Source organism: Neoarius graeffei, chromosome 21, assembly GCF_027579695.1.
Source record: "Neoarius graeffei isolate fNeoGra1 chromosome 21, fNeoGra1.pri, whole genome shotgun sequence".
Lineage (NCBI taxonomy): Eukaryota > Metazoa > Chordata > Actinopteri > Siluriformes > Ariidae > Neoarius > Neoarius graeffei.
Genome location: NC_083589.1, coordinates 5,804,179 through 5,823,796, shown reverse-complemented (window position 1 = coordinate 5,823,796; position 19,618 = coordinate 5,804,179). Strand labels below are relative to the sequence as shown.

Below are 19,618 nucleotides of genomic sequence, written 5' to 3'. Positions count from 1 at the left end.
AAATTCCGTTATGGATGTGACGCGTCTGAAATAGACATGGCATATGTTTAGAAAATCAGCAATTTAACCACCATAACCCTTTGAAAAACTCTCTAAATATCAGCTAAAACTATCAAAGTTCTTAAATAATATTTAGGATGGCTATTGTTTTGCTGTTTTGTGGATTTTAGCATACATTTCTGTGGCTTGTGGCAATAATGTAGAATTGTACATCATCAAAGTTGATTTTAGCTTGGGGTTTACATTATAAGAAAGAAAGACTGACAGTGACACATTAGGTTGGTTACAAATTGGTTCAACTTATTCACATCTGTAAAATACAGGCCTAGGTGATATCTCTGGGAGTGGTTTTGATGTATTACATGTTGCTTTATTTTTGCATGGTGAGGTTGACATTTACATGGAATTGCCCATTTCATGTTTTGAGTGATAGTTTGTGAGGTTACAACACCCCGACAGCCCCTCAATACCTAGTGACATGGGCTGCTCGACATTCCATCGCGGCATCGATCATTAATTTGCGCATGCACAGAACGCTCGTCAACAAAGATGGCGGCGCCCATCGAAGCAAACTTTGATCATAAATACGGTCAAAATATTGAATCATCAAGCGATAATTGGCCTCGAATGTACCGAACACCAGCAAAATATCGTGAACCCTTATAGATTCACGCGTTTCGAACCGCATCCATGCTAAAATCGTATGAATCCCATATAAACTGAATAGACGGTCGTAGCCTCGTAGTGCTGCTGTCAAAAACGTAGTGACTACGCACGAATCGTAGTGATCGGCATCTCTGGTAAAGCTAGATATGATGTAAATATAGGCATTATTAGGTTGAGAAGGGTGTAGTATGGAGGCTTGGGTATTTGCAGAACAAAATTGACATTCTGCAATGTTGCAGAACACTGGAAAAAAGTATTTCGACCACTGCTATATTTTAAAAAAAAAAAAGTTATTTCGACATGGTCAACACACCGTATTAGAGAGATGAAGATGGGGGAAACGTTTTTCTAATTAAGTCGGCTTTGAAAACGCGTCGCTAATAAACGTGCATGTTCCCAAGTATGCAGGTCTAATTAAAAGTAATTGTGGCGTGTCCATGTGGTTCAGAACGGGTCCCCCCCCATGTAGATTCAGGCCCACTTGTGTATTTTATATACCAGTGACAATATTTTAAAGACATTCCTATATTAATGAAGGCATGCTTGTCTTTAAGAAGTGGGATCAGCCGATATTAAACGATTATTGGAGGAGGATGAAGAAAATATATGATTTGTTCATAGTAAGTGAGCAATTAATTACTCGCTGATGCTGAAAGCAAACACTAACAAATCATGATATTTTGTGAAAAAACAGCTTGATAATTGTTTTCAATTTAAAAAAAAAAAATGCTGACTATAAAGTTCGTTATTTGTCGGTCGTTCTTTGCAGTTAATCACAGACCGGATTTTGTGCGTTTTTTTTTTTTTTTTTTAAATATTGGTATCATGACCAAAAAAAAAAAAAGCTAGCAGCAGCGGCAAAGTTCACAGACGACACCACGGTGTTTGGACTGATGACTGTGGGACAGGAGACGGCATTCAGAAGGGACGTGGCAGGACAGGCGGACTGTTTTCCTGACACCAGGCCACAAATCAATCACTCTCCTTAAATCCAGACCAGACCACAGAGATGATCGCCGATCCCAAGAGGAGGAGGAAGGAGCAGCGCGGCTCCGTCACACCACCGAGACCGAGTGAAAACCTTTAGGCTCCTCAGAACCTCCATCGGCGAAGACCTCAGCTGGGCTTGCAAGACATCACAGCAGAGACTGCGCTTCTTGAGAAGGCTGAAGAAATTTGGCACGGGAAGCAAAAATCCTCAACGTCTACGGATGTACAGTACGGCGGAGAGTCTCATCGGCAGGTCAGTCGAGCGTGTGGCTCTGTTCGGGACACGAAGGATCTCCAGTGGGTTAAAAACGACACATCTCTGGCAGAGTCTTCACTTCACTTCACTTCACTTCACAGCAGGGTCAACAACATGATTAGGGACAGCGCACGGCCACAGCACGGCGTCTCCACACCTCTGCCGTGAGGGAGACGCTGCAGGAGTGGGACAACAAGACGCACGGACAGCTTTCCTGTCGTAGTTATTTCACATAAAGAGAGAATGGCAAAGTAAGAATTTCACGTCATCGTCTTACTGCTGGACAGGACAATAAACTTCTTGAATATAAAAGTCTCTCGTGTGGTCAGGCCTTACTTCAAATGTCCCAAGGTGGGAAATGACGTTATTACACCAGACCTTGCTCAAATCTGTGGTGCTGATGATATAACACAAGTGAGAATTAGTACAACTAACGCAGCTAGTCCAGTCTGAAGTGAGTACAGCTCGTTCTTAAATGCGTTTTGCTTAAATAAAGAACTTGTGACTGTGTGGGAACGCAGCTTTATACAACAAGAGCGTCTTTCAGGTTTAACATCACATTTTAATATCTATCTAACACCATTACGAGTGTTTAGAGTCACCATGATGTAACGGTACAACACTGTCAGGCTGCGACGAGCTGACAATGTGCCATAGTTGTGTGTGTGAGTGTGAGAGAGAGAGAGAGAGAGAGAGAGAGAGAGAGAGAGAGAGAGAGAGGATACGATCAGTTTACAGCTTTACACTTCTTGTGTTTCTCTGCAGACTTGGTAATTTAAAAACCACACACCCACACGTCTTACTATCTTTCAGAGGACCTTCCACTGACGATTATAAATTCACTCAATGCTGTGACTGCAGCTAAACCAAACCCCAACCGGAACCTCAGGAACAAAAAGGAAACGGTTTGGCTCTTTTTTTTTTTTTTTTTTAAATAATGTTGTTAAAAACCAAACACCACTTTCCTTGTGGGGACCATCCAAATGTCCCCACCAGGTCAAAATTGTCAGATTTTATCATCCTTGTGGGAACATTTAGTTCTCAGTCACACTCAAGGCCAATTTATGCTGACAACCCAGTCCTCGCAGATGGCGTCACAGACAGCGTCTGCGTAGCCCCCCCCCACCTTCGCAGACGCTCTGCGCGCACCTCCCAAAAATTGTGACCACCGCAGAAGCCTCGCAGACAAGAGGGCTCTGATTGGTCCACTCTACATCCGCTGTACACGCACTTCCGCTTCCCTACTTTCCCGGTTTGGTTTGTTTTCACGACCGGCATTTTTAAAAACACGAGCGAAGATGGAGCAGCACGAAGAGCGGTTGATCGAGGAAGTGAGGAAGTACGGACATCTATACGACTCCAGTTCTAGTCATTATAAGTAACCGGAGGATAAACACTCCACTAACCACACCCACCAGCTACTCCTAGCAATTTCGCGACTTCGCGCCCCCTTGCGTTGTGGCGGTGAATAACATCGCGCACGCCTATTACTCCCCGCTCAACGATAAATTACAACTGTCTGCGAAAAGCTATCTGCGAAAGCCTTGTCGCAAGAGCATGCAGAGGCCTTAACTCTCTCCCCCCAATCTAAAATAAATGACACTGCAGTGCTTTTTGAAATCTTTGCCTTCCGTCTTTAGTTATTGGAATATAATTGTTGCTAAAACTGAACTAATTCTGTATGGGACAAAAAGCACTGGTACTATTTAAATAAGCATTACTCCTGTTTTAACAGTAGTTTGATCTAAAAAGCCCCGAGTCAGTACATTTCCCAGCCCTAGTGCTAATACGAGAGAATCTTTCTCCTGTAGCGCTTTTATTAAATCCAAATCAATCAGTAAGTAAATAAGTAAAAATCACAAACTGAAAACCAGACAGTTGATGCACGCACGCACACACACACACCCGTGTGTTTTACTTTGCAAGGCTGCGCACTAATGAAACCCACTTCCGGAGAATGTTGTGCAACACTCTGAAGTAAGAGTGTGTGTGAGAGAGAGGGGAAACAGCTGGGTGGATCGAAGTCGTAAACTGCAGCAAACGTTTCAGTATCATGTTCGCATTTAGTGACGTGCGTATGCGTTTAGGCAGCGAACAGGTCAAGCCAGATGAATTGCACACTGCGTTTGGTCTGACATAACAACTTCAGAAATGTAAAGAATTTCCAGAGCAACACAGTCACACAGTGATAAAGACCCTGATTAGTGCTACTAGCTGTGTGTCATTTCCCTGTGTGTGAGAGAGAGTGACAGCACAGTTCTGCCCTCACTGTTTTGCATATCTAAGTGTGTACACCATGCGTTTCATAATATATTCGTGTATTGGATGAGAATGGATGTGTATTTATTGTGTAAAATTTAAAAAATAGTGTTTATAGTGTGAACATTGTACCTGCACGTACATACACAGCATACTGTGCGTGTATTGCATATAGCATGGATATAAAGTACAATCTGTAGAAACAACGAATATGGTGTGGGCAGTATGTGTATAGTGACCTGTATGTCCAGTGTGAGTATAGTGCATGTGTGTAGTGTGAGCAGTATGCACAATGCGAGTATAGTGCATGTGTGAGCAGTATGTCCAGCGCGAGTATAGTGCATGTGTGTAGTGTGAGCAGTATGTCCACAGCGAGTATAGTGCATGTGTGTAGTGTGAGTAGAATGTCCAGCGCGAGTATAGTGCGTGTGTGTAGCGTGAGCAGCATGTACAGTGCGAGTATAGTGCATGTGTGTAGTGTGAGTAGTATGTACAGTGCGAGTATAGTGCATGTGTGTGGCGCGAGCAGTATGTACAGTGCGAGTGTAGTGCATGTGTGTAGTGCGAACAGTGTGTCCAGTGCGAGTATAGTGCATGTGCGTGGTGTGAGCAGTATGTACAGCGCGAGTATAGTGCATGTGCGTGGTGTGAGTGGTATGTCCAGCGCGAGTATAGTGCATGTGTGTGGTGTGAGTGGCATGTACAGTGCGAGTATAGTGCATGTGTGTAGTAGGGGTGTGCAAAAATATCGATACGGCGATATATCGCGATACTTTGTCTTCCGATTCAATATCGATACTCAAAATTTGAATATCGATATTTTTTCAAATAATAAAATCATGTTTCAGACGGGTTGTAAATCCAGTACGACTTCCGCACCTCCGCTCCGCGAGGTGTCGCTGTGCCGCTACCTCACTGCAAGGCACTCTTCGTCTTCTCTTTTTTTCCCCGGCGGTTGCAGTGAGGAAAAAAAAAAAAAAACCAGGCAAGCATGGCTGTTAACATTAACCTAGAGACGCCGCCGAACTTTAAGGCAGATGTTTAGAGGCACTTTGGATTCCAAAGGAAAGGAGACAAAAAAAAAGTGAGCCGGACAAAGAGAATGCACTTTGCAAAACCTGTTTCGCTCCAATTAAATTAATCAGGGATGCAAACAGCGCGCCTTTTGGCGGATGGCGCCTTTTTCACGGCTGAATCGCGCAGATCTGAATTTTTTTTTGGGGGGGGGCGTTGGAGTGTCTGATTATAATTTCAAAGTAAATTCTGTATTAAAATTACTAAATAAGCAAATCCATTACAGTCCATGAAACAGGAAGTATAAGGATGAGGAAAAAACAGTTTAAATCGGGAAGTTGCGCACATTTGTGCAGCCTGAGCGGCAGGACTGCGCAAATGTGCGCAGCTTCCCGATTTAAAATGTTTTTTCCTTATACTTCCTGTTTCATGGACTGTAACGGATTTGCTTATTTAGTAATTTTAATACAGAATTTACTTTGAAATTATAATCAGACACTCCAACGCCCCCCCTAAAAAAAAAAATTCGGATCTGCGCGATTCAGCCGTGAAAAAGGCGCCATCCGCCAAAAGGCGCGCTGTTTGCATCCCTGATTAAGATGCTCCAATTAAGATGCCCACTGCACTTTTCAGTGTGTTTCAGACAGTGTGTTGTTCCTGCAAAATAAGCACAAGTTAAATGTTCTCAGGTATATGTTCTCAAGTTTACAAAGAACAAATTGATATTAGTGTTAGCACTGAAATGTATGTGCAGTCTGCAGTGCAAGTTTTAAGCTTTCATAAAACAATTTGATTCTGCTTGTTAAGCAGCACTGATGTGTCCATGCTTACAGAAAAGTTGAGAATACTAGCACAGAAATGGGAATTTTCTGTATGTTGTAGTGAAGCAACTCTTGGTTTTGCCAGCAGTAGAATAGAGAAATATATGTCTGGCAAGAGTGTGTAGTTATGTATGTGAAATGTAATTTTACAGTGGTCAATAAATTCTGATTTTCTTCAGTGACACAGATATTGTGATGTGGTTGAAATTTCTTGCAATATATCGATTATCGCAGAATCGCTGTACCGTGATAATATTGTTATCGTGGGCAAAATATCGCCATAGTATCGTATCGTGAGGTATCTGGTGATACCCAGCCCTAGTGTGTAGTGTGAGCAGTATGTCCACAGCGAGTATAGTGCATGTGTGTGGTGTGAGTAGAATGTCCAGCGCGAGTATAGTGCATGTGTGTGGTGTGAGCGGCATGTACAGTGCGAGTATAGTGCATGTGTGTAGTGTGAGCAGTATGTCCACAGCGAGTATAGTGCATGTGTGTAGTGTGAGTAGAATGTCCAGCGCGAGTATAGGGCATGTGTGTAGCGTGAGCAGCAGGAACAATGCGAGTATAGTGCATGTGTGTAGTGTGAGTAGTATGTTCAGTGCGAGTATAGTGCATGTGTGTGACGCGTGCAGTATGAACAGTGCGAGTATAGTGCATGTGTGTAGTGTGAGTAGTATGTCCAGCGCGAGTATAGTGCATGTGTGTGGTGTGAACGGCATGTACAGTGCGAGTATAGTGCATGTGTGTAGTGTGAGCAGTATGTCCAGTGTGAGTATAGTGCATGTGTGTAGTGTGAGCAGTATGACCAGTGTGAGTATAGTGCATGTGTGTGTCGTGAGCAGTATGTGCAGTGCGAGTATAGTGCATGTGTGTAGTGTGAGCGGTGTGTCCAGTGCGAGTATAGTGCATGTGTGTGGTGTGAGTGGTATGTCCAGCGCGAGTATAGTGCATGTGTGTGGTGTGAGCAGCATGCACAGTGCGAGTATAGTGCATGTGTGTAGTGTGAGCAGTATGCCCAGTGTGAGTATAGTGCATGTGTGTGGTGTGAGCGGTATGTCCAGTGTGAGTATAGTGCATGTGTGTGGTGTGAGCGGTATGTCCAGCGCGAGTATAGTGCATGTGTGTGGTGTGAGCAGTATGTCCAGCGCGAGTATAGTGCATGTCTGTGGTGTGAGCAGTATGTCCAGCGCGAGTATAGTGCATGTCTGTGGTGTGAGCAGTATGTCCAGCGCGAGTATAGTGCATGTCTGTGGTGTGAGCAGTATGTCCAGCGCGAGGATAGTGCATGTGTATGGTGTGAGCGGTATGTCCAGCGCGAGGATAGTGCATGTGTATAGTGTGAGCAGTATGTACAGTGCGAGTATAGTGCATGTGTGTGGTGTGAGCGGTATGTACAGCGCGAGGATAGTGCATGTGTGTGGTGTGAGCAGTATGTACAGTGCGAGTATAGTGCATGTGTGTGGTGTGAGCGGTATGTACAGCGCGAGGATAGTGCATGTGTATGGTGTGAGCGGTATGTCCAGCGCGAGTATAGTGCATGTGTGTGGTGTGAGCGGTATGTACAGCGCGAGGATAGTGCATGTGTGTGGTGTGAGCAGTATGTACAGTGCGAGTATAGTGCATGTGTGTAGTGTGAGTAGTATGTTCAGTGCGAGTATAGTGCATGTGTGTGGCGCGAGCAGTATGAACAGTGCGAGTATAGTGCATGTGTGTAGTGTGAGCAGTATGTGCAGTGCGAGTATAGTGCATGTGTGTAGTGTGAGTAGTATGTTCAGTGCAAGTATAGTGCATGTGTGTGGCGCGAGCAGTATGTTCAGTGCGAGTATAGTGCATGTGTGTGGTGCGAGCAGTATGAACAGTGCGAGTATAGTGCATGTGTGTAGTGTGAGCAGTATGTGCAGTGCGAGTATAGTGCATGTGTGTAGTGTGAGTAGTATGTTCAGTGCGAGTATAGTGCATGTGTGTGGCGCGAGCAGTATGTACAGTGCGAGTATAGTGCATGTGTGTAGTGTGAGCTGTGTGTCCAGTGCGAGTATAGTGCATGTGTGTGGTGTGAGCAGTGTGTCCAGTGCGAGTATAGTGCATGTGTGTGGTGTGAGCAGTATGTACAGCGCGAGTATAGTGCATGTGTGTGGTGTGAGTGGTATGTCCAGCGCGAGTATAGTGCATGTGTGTGGTGTGAGCGGTATGTCCAGCGCGAGTATAGTGCATGTGTGTGGTGTGAGCAGTATGTACAGTGCGAGGATAGTGCATGTGTATAGTGTGAGCGGTATGTCCAGCGCAAGTATAGTGCATGTGTGTGGTGTGAACAGCATGTACAGCGCAAGTATGGTGCATGTGTGTGGTGTGAGCAGTATGTCCAGCGCGAGTATAGTGCATGTGTGTGGTGTGAGCAGTATGTCCAGCGCGAGTATAGTGCATGTGTGTGGTGTGAGCAGTATGTCCAGCGCGAGCATAGTGCATGTGTGTGGTGTGAGCAGTATGTCCAGCGCGAGCATAGTGCATGTGTATAGTGTGAGCGGTATGTCCAGCGCGAGTATAGTGCATGTGTATAGTGTGAGCAGTATGTACAGCGCGAGTATAGTGCATGTGTGTAGTGTGAGCAGTATGTACAGCACGAGCATAGTGCATGTGTATAGTGTGAGCGGTATGTCCAGCGCGAGTATAGTGCATGTGTATAGTGTGAGCAGTATGTACAGCGCGAGTATAGTGCATGTGTGTAGTGTGAGCAGTATGTACAGCACGAGTATAGTGCATGTGTGTAGTGTGAGCAGTATGAACAGCGCGAGTATAGTGCATGTGTGTAGTGTGAGCAGTATGTGCAGCGCGAGTATAGTGCATGTGTGTAGTGTGAGCAGTATGTAGAGTGTGAGTATAGTGTGAGCAGTATTTGGAGTGCGAGCAGTACGTGGAGTGCGAGCATAGTGCATGTGTGTAGTGCGGGCAGTATGTAAAGTGTGAGTATAGTGCATGTGTGTGGTGTGAGCAGTATGTCCAGTGTGAGTATAGTGCATGTGTGGGGTGTGAACAGCATGTACAGCGTGAGTATGGTGCATGTGTGTAGTGTGAGCAGTATGTACAGCGCGAGTATAGTGCATGTGTGTGGTGTGAGCAGTATGTACAGCGCGAGTATAGTGCATGTGTGTGGTGTGAGCTGTATGTACAGCGCGAGTATAGTGCATGTGTGTGGTGTGAGCAGTGTGTAGAGTGCGAGTATAGTGTGAGCAGTATTTGGAGTGTGAGCAGTACGTAGAGTGTGAGTATAGTGCATGTGTGTAGTGCGGGCAGTATGAACAGTGCGGGTGCACTGCTCATACTACACACACTATCACTGCTCACTGTACATACTGCTCACTATATACACTGCTCACACTACACACTGTATACACCACTCACTGTATGTACTGCACACACGACACACTGTATACACTACTCATACTACACACACTATACACTGCTCACTGTACATACTGCTCACTGTATACACTGCTCACACTACACACTGTATACACCACCCACTGTATGTACTGCTCACACGACACACTGTATACACTACTCATACTACACACACTATCACTGCTCACTGTACATACCGCTCACTGTATACACCGCTCACACTACACACTGCTCACTGTACATACCGCTCACACTACACACTGCTCACTGTACATACTGCTCACTGTATACACCACTCACTGTATGTACTGCTCACACTACACACTGTATACACTGCTCACACTATACACTGCTCACACTACAGTGTGTCGTGTGAGCAGTATGTACAGTGAGCAGTGTATACAGTGTGTAATATGAGCAGTGTATAAAGTGAACGGTATGTACAGTGAGCAGTGTATACAGTGTAGTGAGCAGTGTATACAGTGAACGGTATGTACAGTGAGCAGTGTATACAGTGTGTGTAGTGCGAGCAGTACATACAGTGAGTGGTGTATACAGTACAGTGTGAGTGGTGTATACAGTGTGTAGTGTGAGCAGTGTGTAGTGTGCATGTTTGGCGTGAGTTCTGTGGTGTAATATATTACACACACACACACATACATGTGTGCGGTTTGTATAGTGTGAGCAGTATCGTGTGAGCAGTGTAGTGCGTATAGTGTGAGCAGTGTGAGTTGTGTGTATAGTGTGAGTGGTGTATATAGTGCGTATCATGTGAGCAGTGCGAGTGGTGTATATAGTGTGTAGTGTGAGCAGTGTGTAGTGTGCATGTTTGGCGTGAGTTCTGTGGTGTAATATATTACACACACACGTGCGAGTGGTGTGTATAGTGTGAGCAGTGCGAGTGGTGTGTATAGTGTGAGCAGTGCGAGTGGTGTGTATAGTGTGAGCAGTGCGAGTGGTGTGTATAGTGTGAGCAGTGCGAGTGGTGTGTATAGTGTGAGCAGTGCGAGTGGTGTGTATAGTGTGAGCAGTGCGAGTGGTGTATAGTGTGTGCAGTGCGAGTGGTGTATAGTGTGTGCAGTGCGAGTGGTGTATAGTGTGTGCAGTGCGAGTGGTGTATAGTGTGTGTAGTGCGAGTGGTGTATAGTGTGTGTAGTGCGAGTGGTGTATAGTGTGAGCAGTGCGAGTGGTTTATAGTGAGAGCAGTGCGAGTGGTGTATAGTGTGAGCAGTGTGTGTAGTGTGAGTGGTGTGGTGTATAGTGTGAGCAGTGTGAGTGGTGTATAGTGTGAGCAGTGTGAGTGGTGTGTGTAGTGTGAGTGGTGTATAGTGTGAGCAGTGTGAGTGGTGTATATAGTGTGTATAGTGTGAGCGGTGTGTATAGTGTGAGCAGTGTGTATAGTGTGAGCAGTGTGTATAGTGTGAGCAGTGTGTATAGTGTGAGCAGTGTGTATAGTGTGAGCAGTGTGTATAGTGTGAGCAGTGTATAGTGTGAGCGGTGTATAGTGTGAGCGGTGTATAGTGTGAGCAGTGTGTGGTGTGTGTAGTGTGAGCAGTGTGTATAGTGTGAGCAGTGTGTAGTGTGTATAGTGTGAGCAGTGTGTAGTGTGTATAGTGTGAGCAGTGTGTGTAGTGTGAGTGGTGTGTGTAGTGTGTATAGTGTGAGTGGTGTATAGTGTGAGTGGTGTATAGTGTGAGCAGTGTGAGTGGTGTGTGTAGTGTGGGTGTGTGTAGTGTGAGTGGTGTGTGGTGTGTATAGTGTGAGCGGTGTATAGTGTGAGCGGTGTATAGTGTGAGCGGTGTATAGTGTGAGCGGTGTATAGTGTGAGCAGTGTGAGTGGTGTATAGTGTGAGTGGTGTGTATAGTGTGTATAGTGTGAGTGGTGTATAGTGTGAGCAGTGTGTGGTGTGAGTGGTGTGTATAGTGTGAGCAGTGTATAGTGTGAGTGGTGTGTATAGTGTGAGCAGTGTATAGTGTGAGCAGTGTATAGTGTGAGTGGTGTGTATAGTGTGAGCAGTGTGTGGTGTGAGCGGTGTGTATAGTGTGAGCAGTGTATAGTGTGAGCAGTGTATAGTGTGAGCAGTGTGTATAGTGTGAGCAGTGTGTATAGTGTGAGCAGTGTGTGCAGTGTGTATAGTGTGAGCAGTGTGTATAGTGTGAGCAGTGTGTATAGTGTGAGCAGTGTGAGTGGTGTATAGTGTGAGCAGTGTATAGTGTGAGTGGTGTGTATAGTGTGTGCAGTGTGTATAGTGTGAGCAGTGTGTGTAGTGCGAGTGGTGTATAGTGTGAGCAGTGCGAGTGGTGTATAGTGTGTGTAGTGCGAGTGGTGTATAGTGTGAGCAGTGCGAGTGGTTTATAGTGTGAGCAGTGCGAGTGGTGTATAGTGTGAGCAGTGCGAGTGGTTTATAGTGAGAGCAGTGCGAGTGGTGTATAGTGTGAGCAGTGTGTGTAGTGTGAGTGGTGTGGTGTATAGTGTGAGCAGTGTGAGTGGTGTATAGTGTGAGCAGTGTGAGTGGTGTGTGTAGTGTGAGTGGTGTATAGTGTGAGCAGTGTGAGTGGTGTATATAGTGTGTATAGTGTGAGCGGTGTGTATAGTGTGAGCAGTGTGTATAGTGTGAGCAGTGTGTATAGTGTGAGCAGTGTGTATAGTGTGAGCAGTGTGTATAGTGTGAGCAGTGTGTATAGTGTGAGCAGTGTGTATAGTGTGAGCAGTGTATAGTGTGAGCGGTGTATAGTGTGAGCGGTGTATAGTGTGAGCGGTGTATAGTGTGAGCAGTGTGAGCAGTGTGTATAGTGTGAGCAGTGTGTAGTGTGTATAGTGTGAGCAGTGTGTAGTGTGTATAGTGTGAGCAGTGTGTGTAGTGTGAGTGGTGTGTGTAGTGTGTATAGTGTGAGTGGTGTATAGTGTGAGCAGTGTGAGTGGTGTGTGTAGTGTGGGTGTGTGTAGTGTGAGTGGTGTGTGGTGTGTATAGTGTGAGCGGTGTATAGTGTGAGCGGTGTATAGTGTGAGCGGTGTATAGTGTGAGCAGTGTGAGTGGTGTATAGTGTGAGTGGTGTGTATAGTGTGTATAGTGTGAGTGGTGTATAGTGTGAGCAGTGTGTGGTGTGAGTGGTGTGTATAGTGTGAGCAGTGTATAGTGTGAGTGGTGTGTATAGTGTGAGCAGTGTATAGTGTGAGCAGTGTATAGTGTGAGTGGTGTGTATAGTGTGAGCAGTGTGTGGTGTGAGCGGTGTGTATAGTGTGAGCAGTGTATAGTGTGAGCAGTGTATAGTGTGAGCAGTGTGTATAGTGTGAGCAGTGTGTATAGTGTGAGCAGTGTGTGCAGTGTGTATAGTGTGTGCAGTGTGTATAGTGTGAGCAGTGTGTATAGTGTGAGCAGTGTGAGTGGTGTATAGTGTGAGCAGTGTATAGTGTGAGTGGTGTGTATAGTGTGAGCAGTGTATAGTGTGAGCAGTGTGAGTGGTGTATAGTGTGAGCAGTGAGTGGTGTGTATAGTGTGAGCGGTGTGTGGTGTGAGCGGTGTGTATAGTGTGAGCAGTGTGTATAGTGTGAGCAGTGTGTATAGTGTGAGCAGTGTGAGTGGTGTATAGTGTGAGTGGTGTGTATAGTGTGTATAGTGTGAGTGGTGTATAGTGTGAGCAGTGTGTGGTGTGAGTGGTGTGTATAGTGTGAGCAGTGTATAGTGTGAGTGGTGTGTATAGTGTGAGCAGTGTATAGTGTGAGCAGTGTATAGTGTGAGTGGTGTGTATAGTGTGAGCAGTGTGTGGTGTGAGCGGTGTGTATAGTGTGAGCAGTGTATAGTGTGAGCAGTGTATAGTGTGAGCAGTGTGTGCAGTGTGTATAGTGTGTGCAGTGTGTATAGTGTGAGCAGTGTGTATAGTGTGAGCAGTGTGAGTGGTGTATAGTGTGAGCAGTGTGAGCAGTGTATAGTGTGAGTGGTGTGTATAGTGTGAGCAGTGTATAGTGTGAGCAGTGAGTGGTGTGTATAGTGTGAGCGGTGTGTGGTGTGAGCGGTGTGTATAGTGTGAGCAGTGTGTATAGTGTGAGCAGTGTGTATAGTGTGAGCAGTGTGTATAGTGTGAGCAGTGTGTATAGTGTGAGCAGTGTGTATAGTGTGTGCAGTGTGTATAGTGTGTGCAGTGTGTATAGTGTGTGCAGTGTGAGTGGTGTATAGTGTGAGTGGTGTATAGTGTGAGCAGTGTGAGTGGTGTATAGTGTGAGTGGTGTATAGTGTGAGCAGTGTGTGGTGTGTATAGTGTGAGCAGTGTATAGTGTGAGTGGTGTGTATAGTGTGAGCAGTGTATAGTGTGAGCAGTGTGAGTGGTGTATAGTGTGAGCAGTGTGAGTGGTGTATAGTGTGAGTGGTGTATAGTGTGAGCAGTGTGAGTGGTGTATAGTGTGAGTGGTGTATAGTGTGAGCAGTGTGAGTGGTGTATAGTGTGAGCAGTGTGAGTGGTGTATAGTGTGAGCAGTGTGAGTGGTGTATAGTGTGAGCAGTGTGAGTGGTGTATAGTGTGAGCAGTGTGAGTGGTGTATAGTGTGAGTGGTGTATAGTGTGAGCGGTGTATAGTGTGAGCGGTGTATAGTGTGAGCGGTGTATAGTGTGAGCGGTGTATAGTGTGAGTGGTGTGTATAGTGTGAGCAGTGTGTGGTGTGTATAGTGTGAGTGGTGTGTGTAGTGTGAGTGGTGTATAGTGTGAGCAGTGTGAGTGGTGTATAGTGTGAGTGGTGTGTATAGTGTGTATAGTGTGAGTGGTGTATAGTGTGAGCAGTGTGAGTGGTGTGTGTAGTGTGAGTGGTGTGTAGTGTGAGCGGTGTGTATAGTGTGAGCAGTGTGTATAGTGTGAGCGGTGTGTATAGTGTGAGCAGTGTATAGTGTGAGCAGTGTATAGTGTGAGCAGTGTATAGTGTGTGTATAGTGTGAGCGGTGTGTATAGAGTGAGCGGTGTGTATAGAGTGAGCGGTGCGTATAGAGTGAGCGGTGCGTATAGAGTGAGCGGTGCGTATAGAGTGAGCGGTGCGTGCGGTGCGTATAGAGTGAGCGGTGCGTATAGAGTGAGCGGTGCGTATAGAGTGAGCGGTGCGTATAGTGTGAGTGGTGCGTATAGTGTGAGCAGTGTGTATAGTGTATAGTGTGAGTGGTGCGTATAGTGTGTATAGTGTGAGTGGTGTATAGTGTGAGCAGTGTGAGTGGTGTGTGTAGTGTGAGCGGTGTGAGCAGTGTGTATAGTGTGTATAGTGTGAGCAGTGTGTAGTGTGTATAGTGTGAGCGGTGTGTATAGTGTGAGCAGTGTATAGTGTGAGCGGTGTATAGTGTGAGCGGTGTATAGTGTGAGCGGTGTATAGTGTGAGCAGTGTATAGTGTGTGTATAGTGTGAGCGGTGTATAGTGTGCGTAGAGTGAGCAGTGCGTATAGAGTGAGCGGTGCGTATAGAGTGAGCGGTGCGTATAGAGTGAGCGGTGCGTATAGAGTGAGCGGTGCGTATAGAGTGAGCGGTGCGTATAGAGTGAGCGGTGCGTATAGTGTGAGCAGTGTGTATAGTGTGAGCGGTGCGTATAGTGTGAGCAGGGTGTATAGTGTGAGCAGTGTGTATAGTGTGAGCGGTGTGTATAGTGTGAGCGGTGTGTATAGTGTGAGCGGTGTGTATAGTGTGAGCGGTGTATAGTGTGAGCAGGGTGTATAGTGTGAGCGGTGTATAGTGTGAGCAGGGTGTATAGTGTGAGCAGGGTGTATAGTGTGAGTGGTGTATAGTGTGTATAGTGTGAGCAGTGTGTATAGTGTGAGCGGTGTATAGTGTGAGCAGTGTGTATAGTGTGAGCAGTGTGTATAGTGTGAGCAGTGTGAGCAGTGTGTATAGTGTGTATAGTGTGAGCAGTGTGTATAGTGTGTATAGTGTGAGCAGTGTGTGCAGTGTGTATAGTGTGAGCAGTGTGTGCAGTGTGTATAGTGTGTGCAGTGTGTGCAGTGTGTATAGTGTGTGCAGTGTGTATAGTGTGAGCAGTGTGTATAGTGTGAGCGGTGTGTAGTGTGAGCAGTGTGTATAGTGAGCAGTGTGTGTAGTGTGAGCAGTGTGTATAGTGTGAGCAGTGTGTATAGTGTGAGCGGTGTGTAGTGTGAGCAGTGTGTATAGTGTGTGTAGTGTGAGCAGTGTGTATAGTGTGTGTAGTGTGAGCAGTGTGTATAGTGTGAGCAGTGTGTGTAGTGTGAGCAGTGTGTGTAGTGTGAGCAGTGTGTAGTGTGAGCAGTGTGTGTAGTGTGAGCAGTGTGTATAGTGTGTGTAGTGTGAGCAGTGTGTATAGTGTGTGTAGTGTGAGCAGTGTGTATAGTGTGTGTAGTGTGAGCAGTGTGTGTAGTGTGAGCAGTGTGTATAGTGTGTGTAGTGTGAGCAGTGTGTAGTGTGTATAGTGTGAGCAGTGTGTGTAGTGTGAGTATAGTGTGTAGTGTGTGTAGTGTGAGCAGTGTGTAGTGTGTATAGTGTGAGCAGTGTGTGTAGTGTGAGTATAGTGTGTAGTGTGTGTAGTGTGAGCAGTGTGTATAGTGTGAGCAGTGTGTGCAGTGTGTGCAGTGTGTATAGTGTGAGCAGTGTGTATAGTGTGAGCAGTGTGTATAGTGTGAGCGGTGTGTAGTGTGAGCAGTGTGTATAGTGAGCAGTGTGTGTAGTGTGAGCAGTGTGTATAGTGTGAGCAGTGTGTATAGTGTGTGTAGTGTGAGCAGTGTGTATAGTGTGTGTAGTGTGAGCAGTGTGTGTAGTGTGAGCAGTGTGTAGTGTGAGCAGTGTGTGTAGTGTGAGCAGTGTGTATAGTGTGTGTAGTGTGAGCAGTGTGTATAGTGTGTGTAGTGTGAGCAGTGTGTATAGTGTGTGTAGTGTGAGCAGTGTGTGTAGTGTGAGCAGTGTGTAGTGTGTATAGTGTGAGCAGTGTGTGTAGTGTGAGTATAGTGTGTAGTGTGTGTAGTGTGAGCAGTGTGTAGTGTGTATAGTGTGAGCAGTGTGTGTAGTGTGAGTATAGTGTGTAGTGTGTGTAGTGTGAGCAGTGTGTATAGTGTGAGCAGTGTGTATAGTGTGTGTAGTGTGAGCAGTGTGTGTAGTGTGAGCAGTGTGTAGTGTGTATAGTGTGAGCAGTGTGTGTAGTGTGAGTATAGTGTGTAGTGTGTGTAGTGTGAGCAGTGTGTAGTGTGTATAGTGTGAGCAGTGTGTGTAGTGTGAGTATAGTGTGTAGTGTGTGTAGTGTGAGCAGTGTGTATAGTGTGAGCAGTGTGTATAGTGTGTGTAGTGTGAGCAGTGTGTATAGTGTGAGCAGTGTGTATAGTGTGTGTAGTGTGAGCAGTGTGTGTAGTGTGAGCAGTGTGTGTAGTGTGAGCAGTGTGTATAGTGTGTGTAGTGTGAGCAGTGTGTATAGTGTGTGTAGTGTGAGCAGTGTGTATAGTGTGAGCAGTGTGTGTAGTGTGAGCAGTGTGTGTAGTGTGAGCAGTGTGTATAGTGTGTATAGTGTGTGTAGTGTGAGCAGTGTGTGTAGTGTGAGCAGTGTGTGTAGTGTGTGTAGTGTGAGCAGTGTGTATAGTGTGTGTAGTGTGAGCAGTGTGTGTAGTGTGAGCAGTGTGTGTAGTGTGAGCAGTGTGTATAGTGTGAGCGGTGTGTAGTGTGAGCAGTGTGTATAGTGAGCAGTGTGTGTAGTGTGAGCAGTGTGTGTAGTGTGTGTAGTGTGAGCAGTGTGTATAGTGTGTGTAGTGTGAGCAGTGTGTGTAGTGTGAGCAGTGTGTATAGTGTGAGCAGTGTGTATAGTGTGAGCGGTGTGTAGTGTGAGCAGTGTGTATAGTGAGCAGTGTGTGTAGTGTGAGCAGTGTGTATAGTGTGAGCAGTGTGTATAGTGTGTGTAGTGTGAGCAGTGTGTATAGTGTGTGTAGTGTGAGCAGTGTGTGTAGTGTGAGCAGTGTGTAGTGTGAGCAGTGTGTGTAGTGTGAGCAGTGTGTATAGTGTGTGTAGTGTGAGCAGTGTGTATAGTGTGTGTAGTGTGAGCAGTGTGTATAGTGTGTGTAGTGTGAGCAGTGTGTGTAGTGTGAGCAGTGTGTAGTGTGTATAGTGTGAGCAGTGTGTGTAGTGTGAGTATAGTGTGTAGTGTGAGCAGTGTGTAGTGTGTATAGTGTGAGCAGTGTGTGTAGTGTGAGTATAGTGTGTAGTGTGTGTAGTGTGAGCAGTGTGTATAGTGTGAGCAGTGTGTATAGTGTGTGTAGTGTGAGCAGTGTGTGTAGTGTGAGCAGTGTGTAGTGTGTATAGTGTGAGCAGTGTGTGTAGTGTGAGTATAGTGTGTAGTGTGTGTAGTGTGAGCAGTGTGTAGTGTGTATAGTGTGAGCAGTGTGTGTAGTGTGAGTATAGTGTGTAGTGTGTGTAGTGTGAGCAGTGTGTATAGTGTGAGCAGTGTGTATAGTGTGTGTAGTGTGAGCAGTGTGTATAGTGTGAGCAGTGTGTATAGTGTGTGTAGTGTGAGCAGTGTGTGTAGTGTGAGCAGTGTGTATAGTGTGTGTAGTGTGAGCAGTGTGTATAGTGTGAGCAGTGTGTATAGTGTGAGCAGTGTGTGTAGTGTGAGCAGTGTGTGTAGTGTGAGCAGTGTGTATAGTGTGTATAGTGTGTGTAGTGTGAGCAGTGTGTGTAGTGTGAGCAGTGTGTGTAGTGTGAGCAGTGTGTATAGTGTGTGTAGTGTGAGCAGTGTGTATAGTGTGTGTAGTGTGAGCAGTGTGTATAGTGTGAGCAGTGTGTATAGTGTGTGTAGTGTGAGCAGTGTGTGTAGTGTGAGCAGTGTGTGTAGTGTGAGCAGTGTGTGTAGTGTGAGCAGTGTGTGTAGTGTGAGCAGTGTGTGTAGTGTGTGCCTCTGTATGTGTCTGTGTGTGTCTCACCCAGCAGCAGCAGTTTCACCTCACGCGCTGCTTTCTCTCCGTCGTCCCGGAGGTTCCGGTCTATCCTGCGGCTCCTCTCCACCGCCGCCTTGTCCTCCGTGCTCAGCGTGCAGCCCATCCTCACTCACACTCTCTCTCACTCTCTCTGTCTGTCACTCTCTGTGTCCACCATGCAAGGCTTCTTCCCCCCAACAACAACAACCCGACTCTCTCCCCCTCTCTCTCCCCCCCACACGGCCGGGTGTTTCCCGCGGCGCGGTTGGTTTGTCCGGGTGTGAGTGCGGAGCGGCAGTGAGCGCGGCTGTAACGGCTCCTCCCCGGAGAAAACGCACCTCAGCGGCAGTAACGCGGTGAAAGAGCCTCCCGAGCGCCGAACTGCTGCTCCATCCGCTCACTGCTTCCTGCTCCGGGCTCTCAGCCGCGCGGTTGCCAGGGTGGTTGAAATTCCTCCACAACTTCCAACCGCCATAATGTCGCAATGTCAGAGCGGAAAGTGCCAAAGATAACTACAGACAGTGTACGGGTTTGATTTAAATTAAAAAAAAAAAGCGTGCTAAGTAAACACACACAAACTGCAAATGACTAAGCCGCCTGAATGCGTTTATTTGTATTTCCCATCATGTACACCACTATGCGTTTATCATTCCTGGAAGGAGTCTCCAGTGTCAGCGTTGTGTAACACTCAGAGGGAAAGCTGGAACTGTTTTTCCGACATCCTCAGGACAGAGGAGTGACAAAAGATGACAAAACGAGTTTTTTTTTCTCTTAATAAGGTCAAGAGATGAAAAAAAGAGAAGCTGGTGAGGGGAGAACTGTTTCTAGCTGCTATAACGTAAGTGACAACAGGAACTGACTTGTTTCATGGACATCCCACAGCATCAAATGTATCTCTACATACACTGTCAGAAATAGGGTTACAGTAGGAGTCAATTTCTGTCCCCTAAGGTACAATCTACACTAATGTACCCCCTAGGGCTCATTATTGGACCTTGCGGTAACTATGTGTACCTTTTCAGGGCCAAAAAGGTACTTATATGTTCCCAAGTAGCATATAATGTGTATGTAGTGTATGTAGATGGAACTGCCCCAATGACGAACCCTTAAACGTACAATAATATGGTTGTGTGGTTTTTTTTGAGAGAGAGTAGATAAAAAGTACTCTGTAATTGTAATCATTTTCAAATTGCTGTAGTACAAAAGGAATAAAACACTTGTGTACTTGTGCTTTCTTGGGTGCAATTCCGATATTCATATTAAATATGAGGCCCACTTTACACGGGGACGGTCTGAAACAAAAACGCAAAAGTCTGTTTTCATTCTCACTT

General features: G+C 46.0%; 1 protein-coding gene across 2 annotated transcripts in view; it reads right to left on the bottom strand.

Annotated features, from left to right (window-relative positions):
* The window catches only part of gnai1 (guanine nucleotide binding protein (G protein), alpha inhibiting activity polypeptide 1), a 63,214-nt gene extending 44,489 nt beyond the window's left edge, over positions 1–18,725 (bottom strand). For both annotated transcript variants that reach the window (XM_060903816.1, XM_060903817.1), the window contains exon 1: positions 18,294–18,725. In XM_060903816.1, the coding sequence (XP_060759799.1) occupies positions 18,294–18,411 (118 nt within the window). In that variant the 5' untranslated portion in view covers positions 18,412–18,725. The remainder of the gene's footprint in view (positions 1–18,293) is intronic.
* Positions 18,726–19,618: the final 893 nt, after the last annotated feature.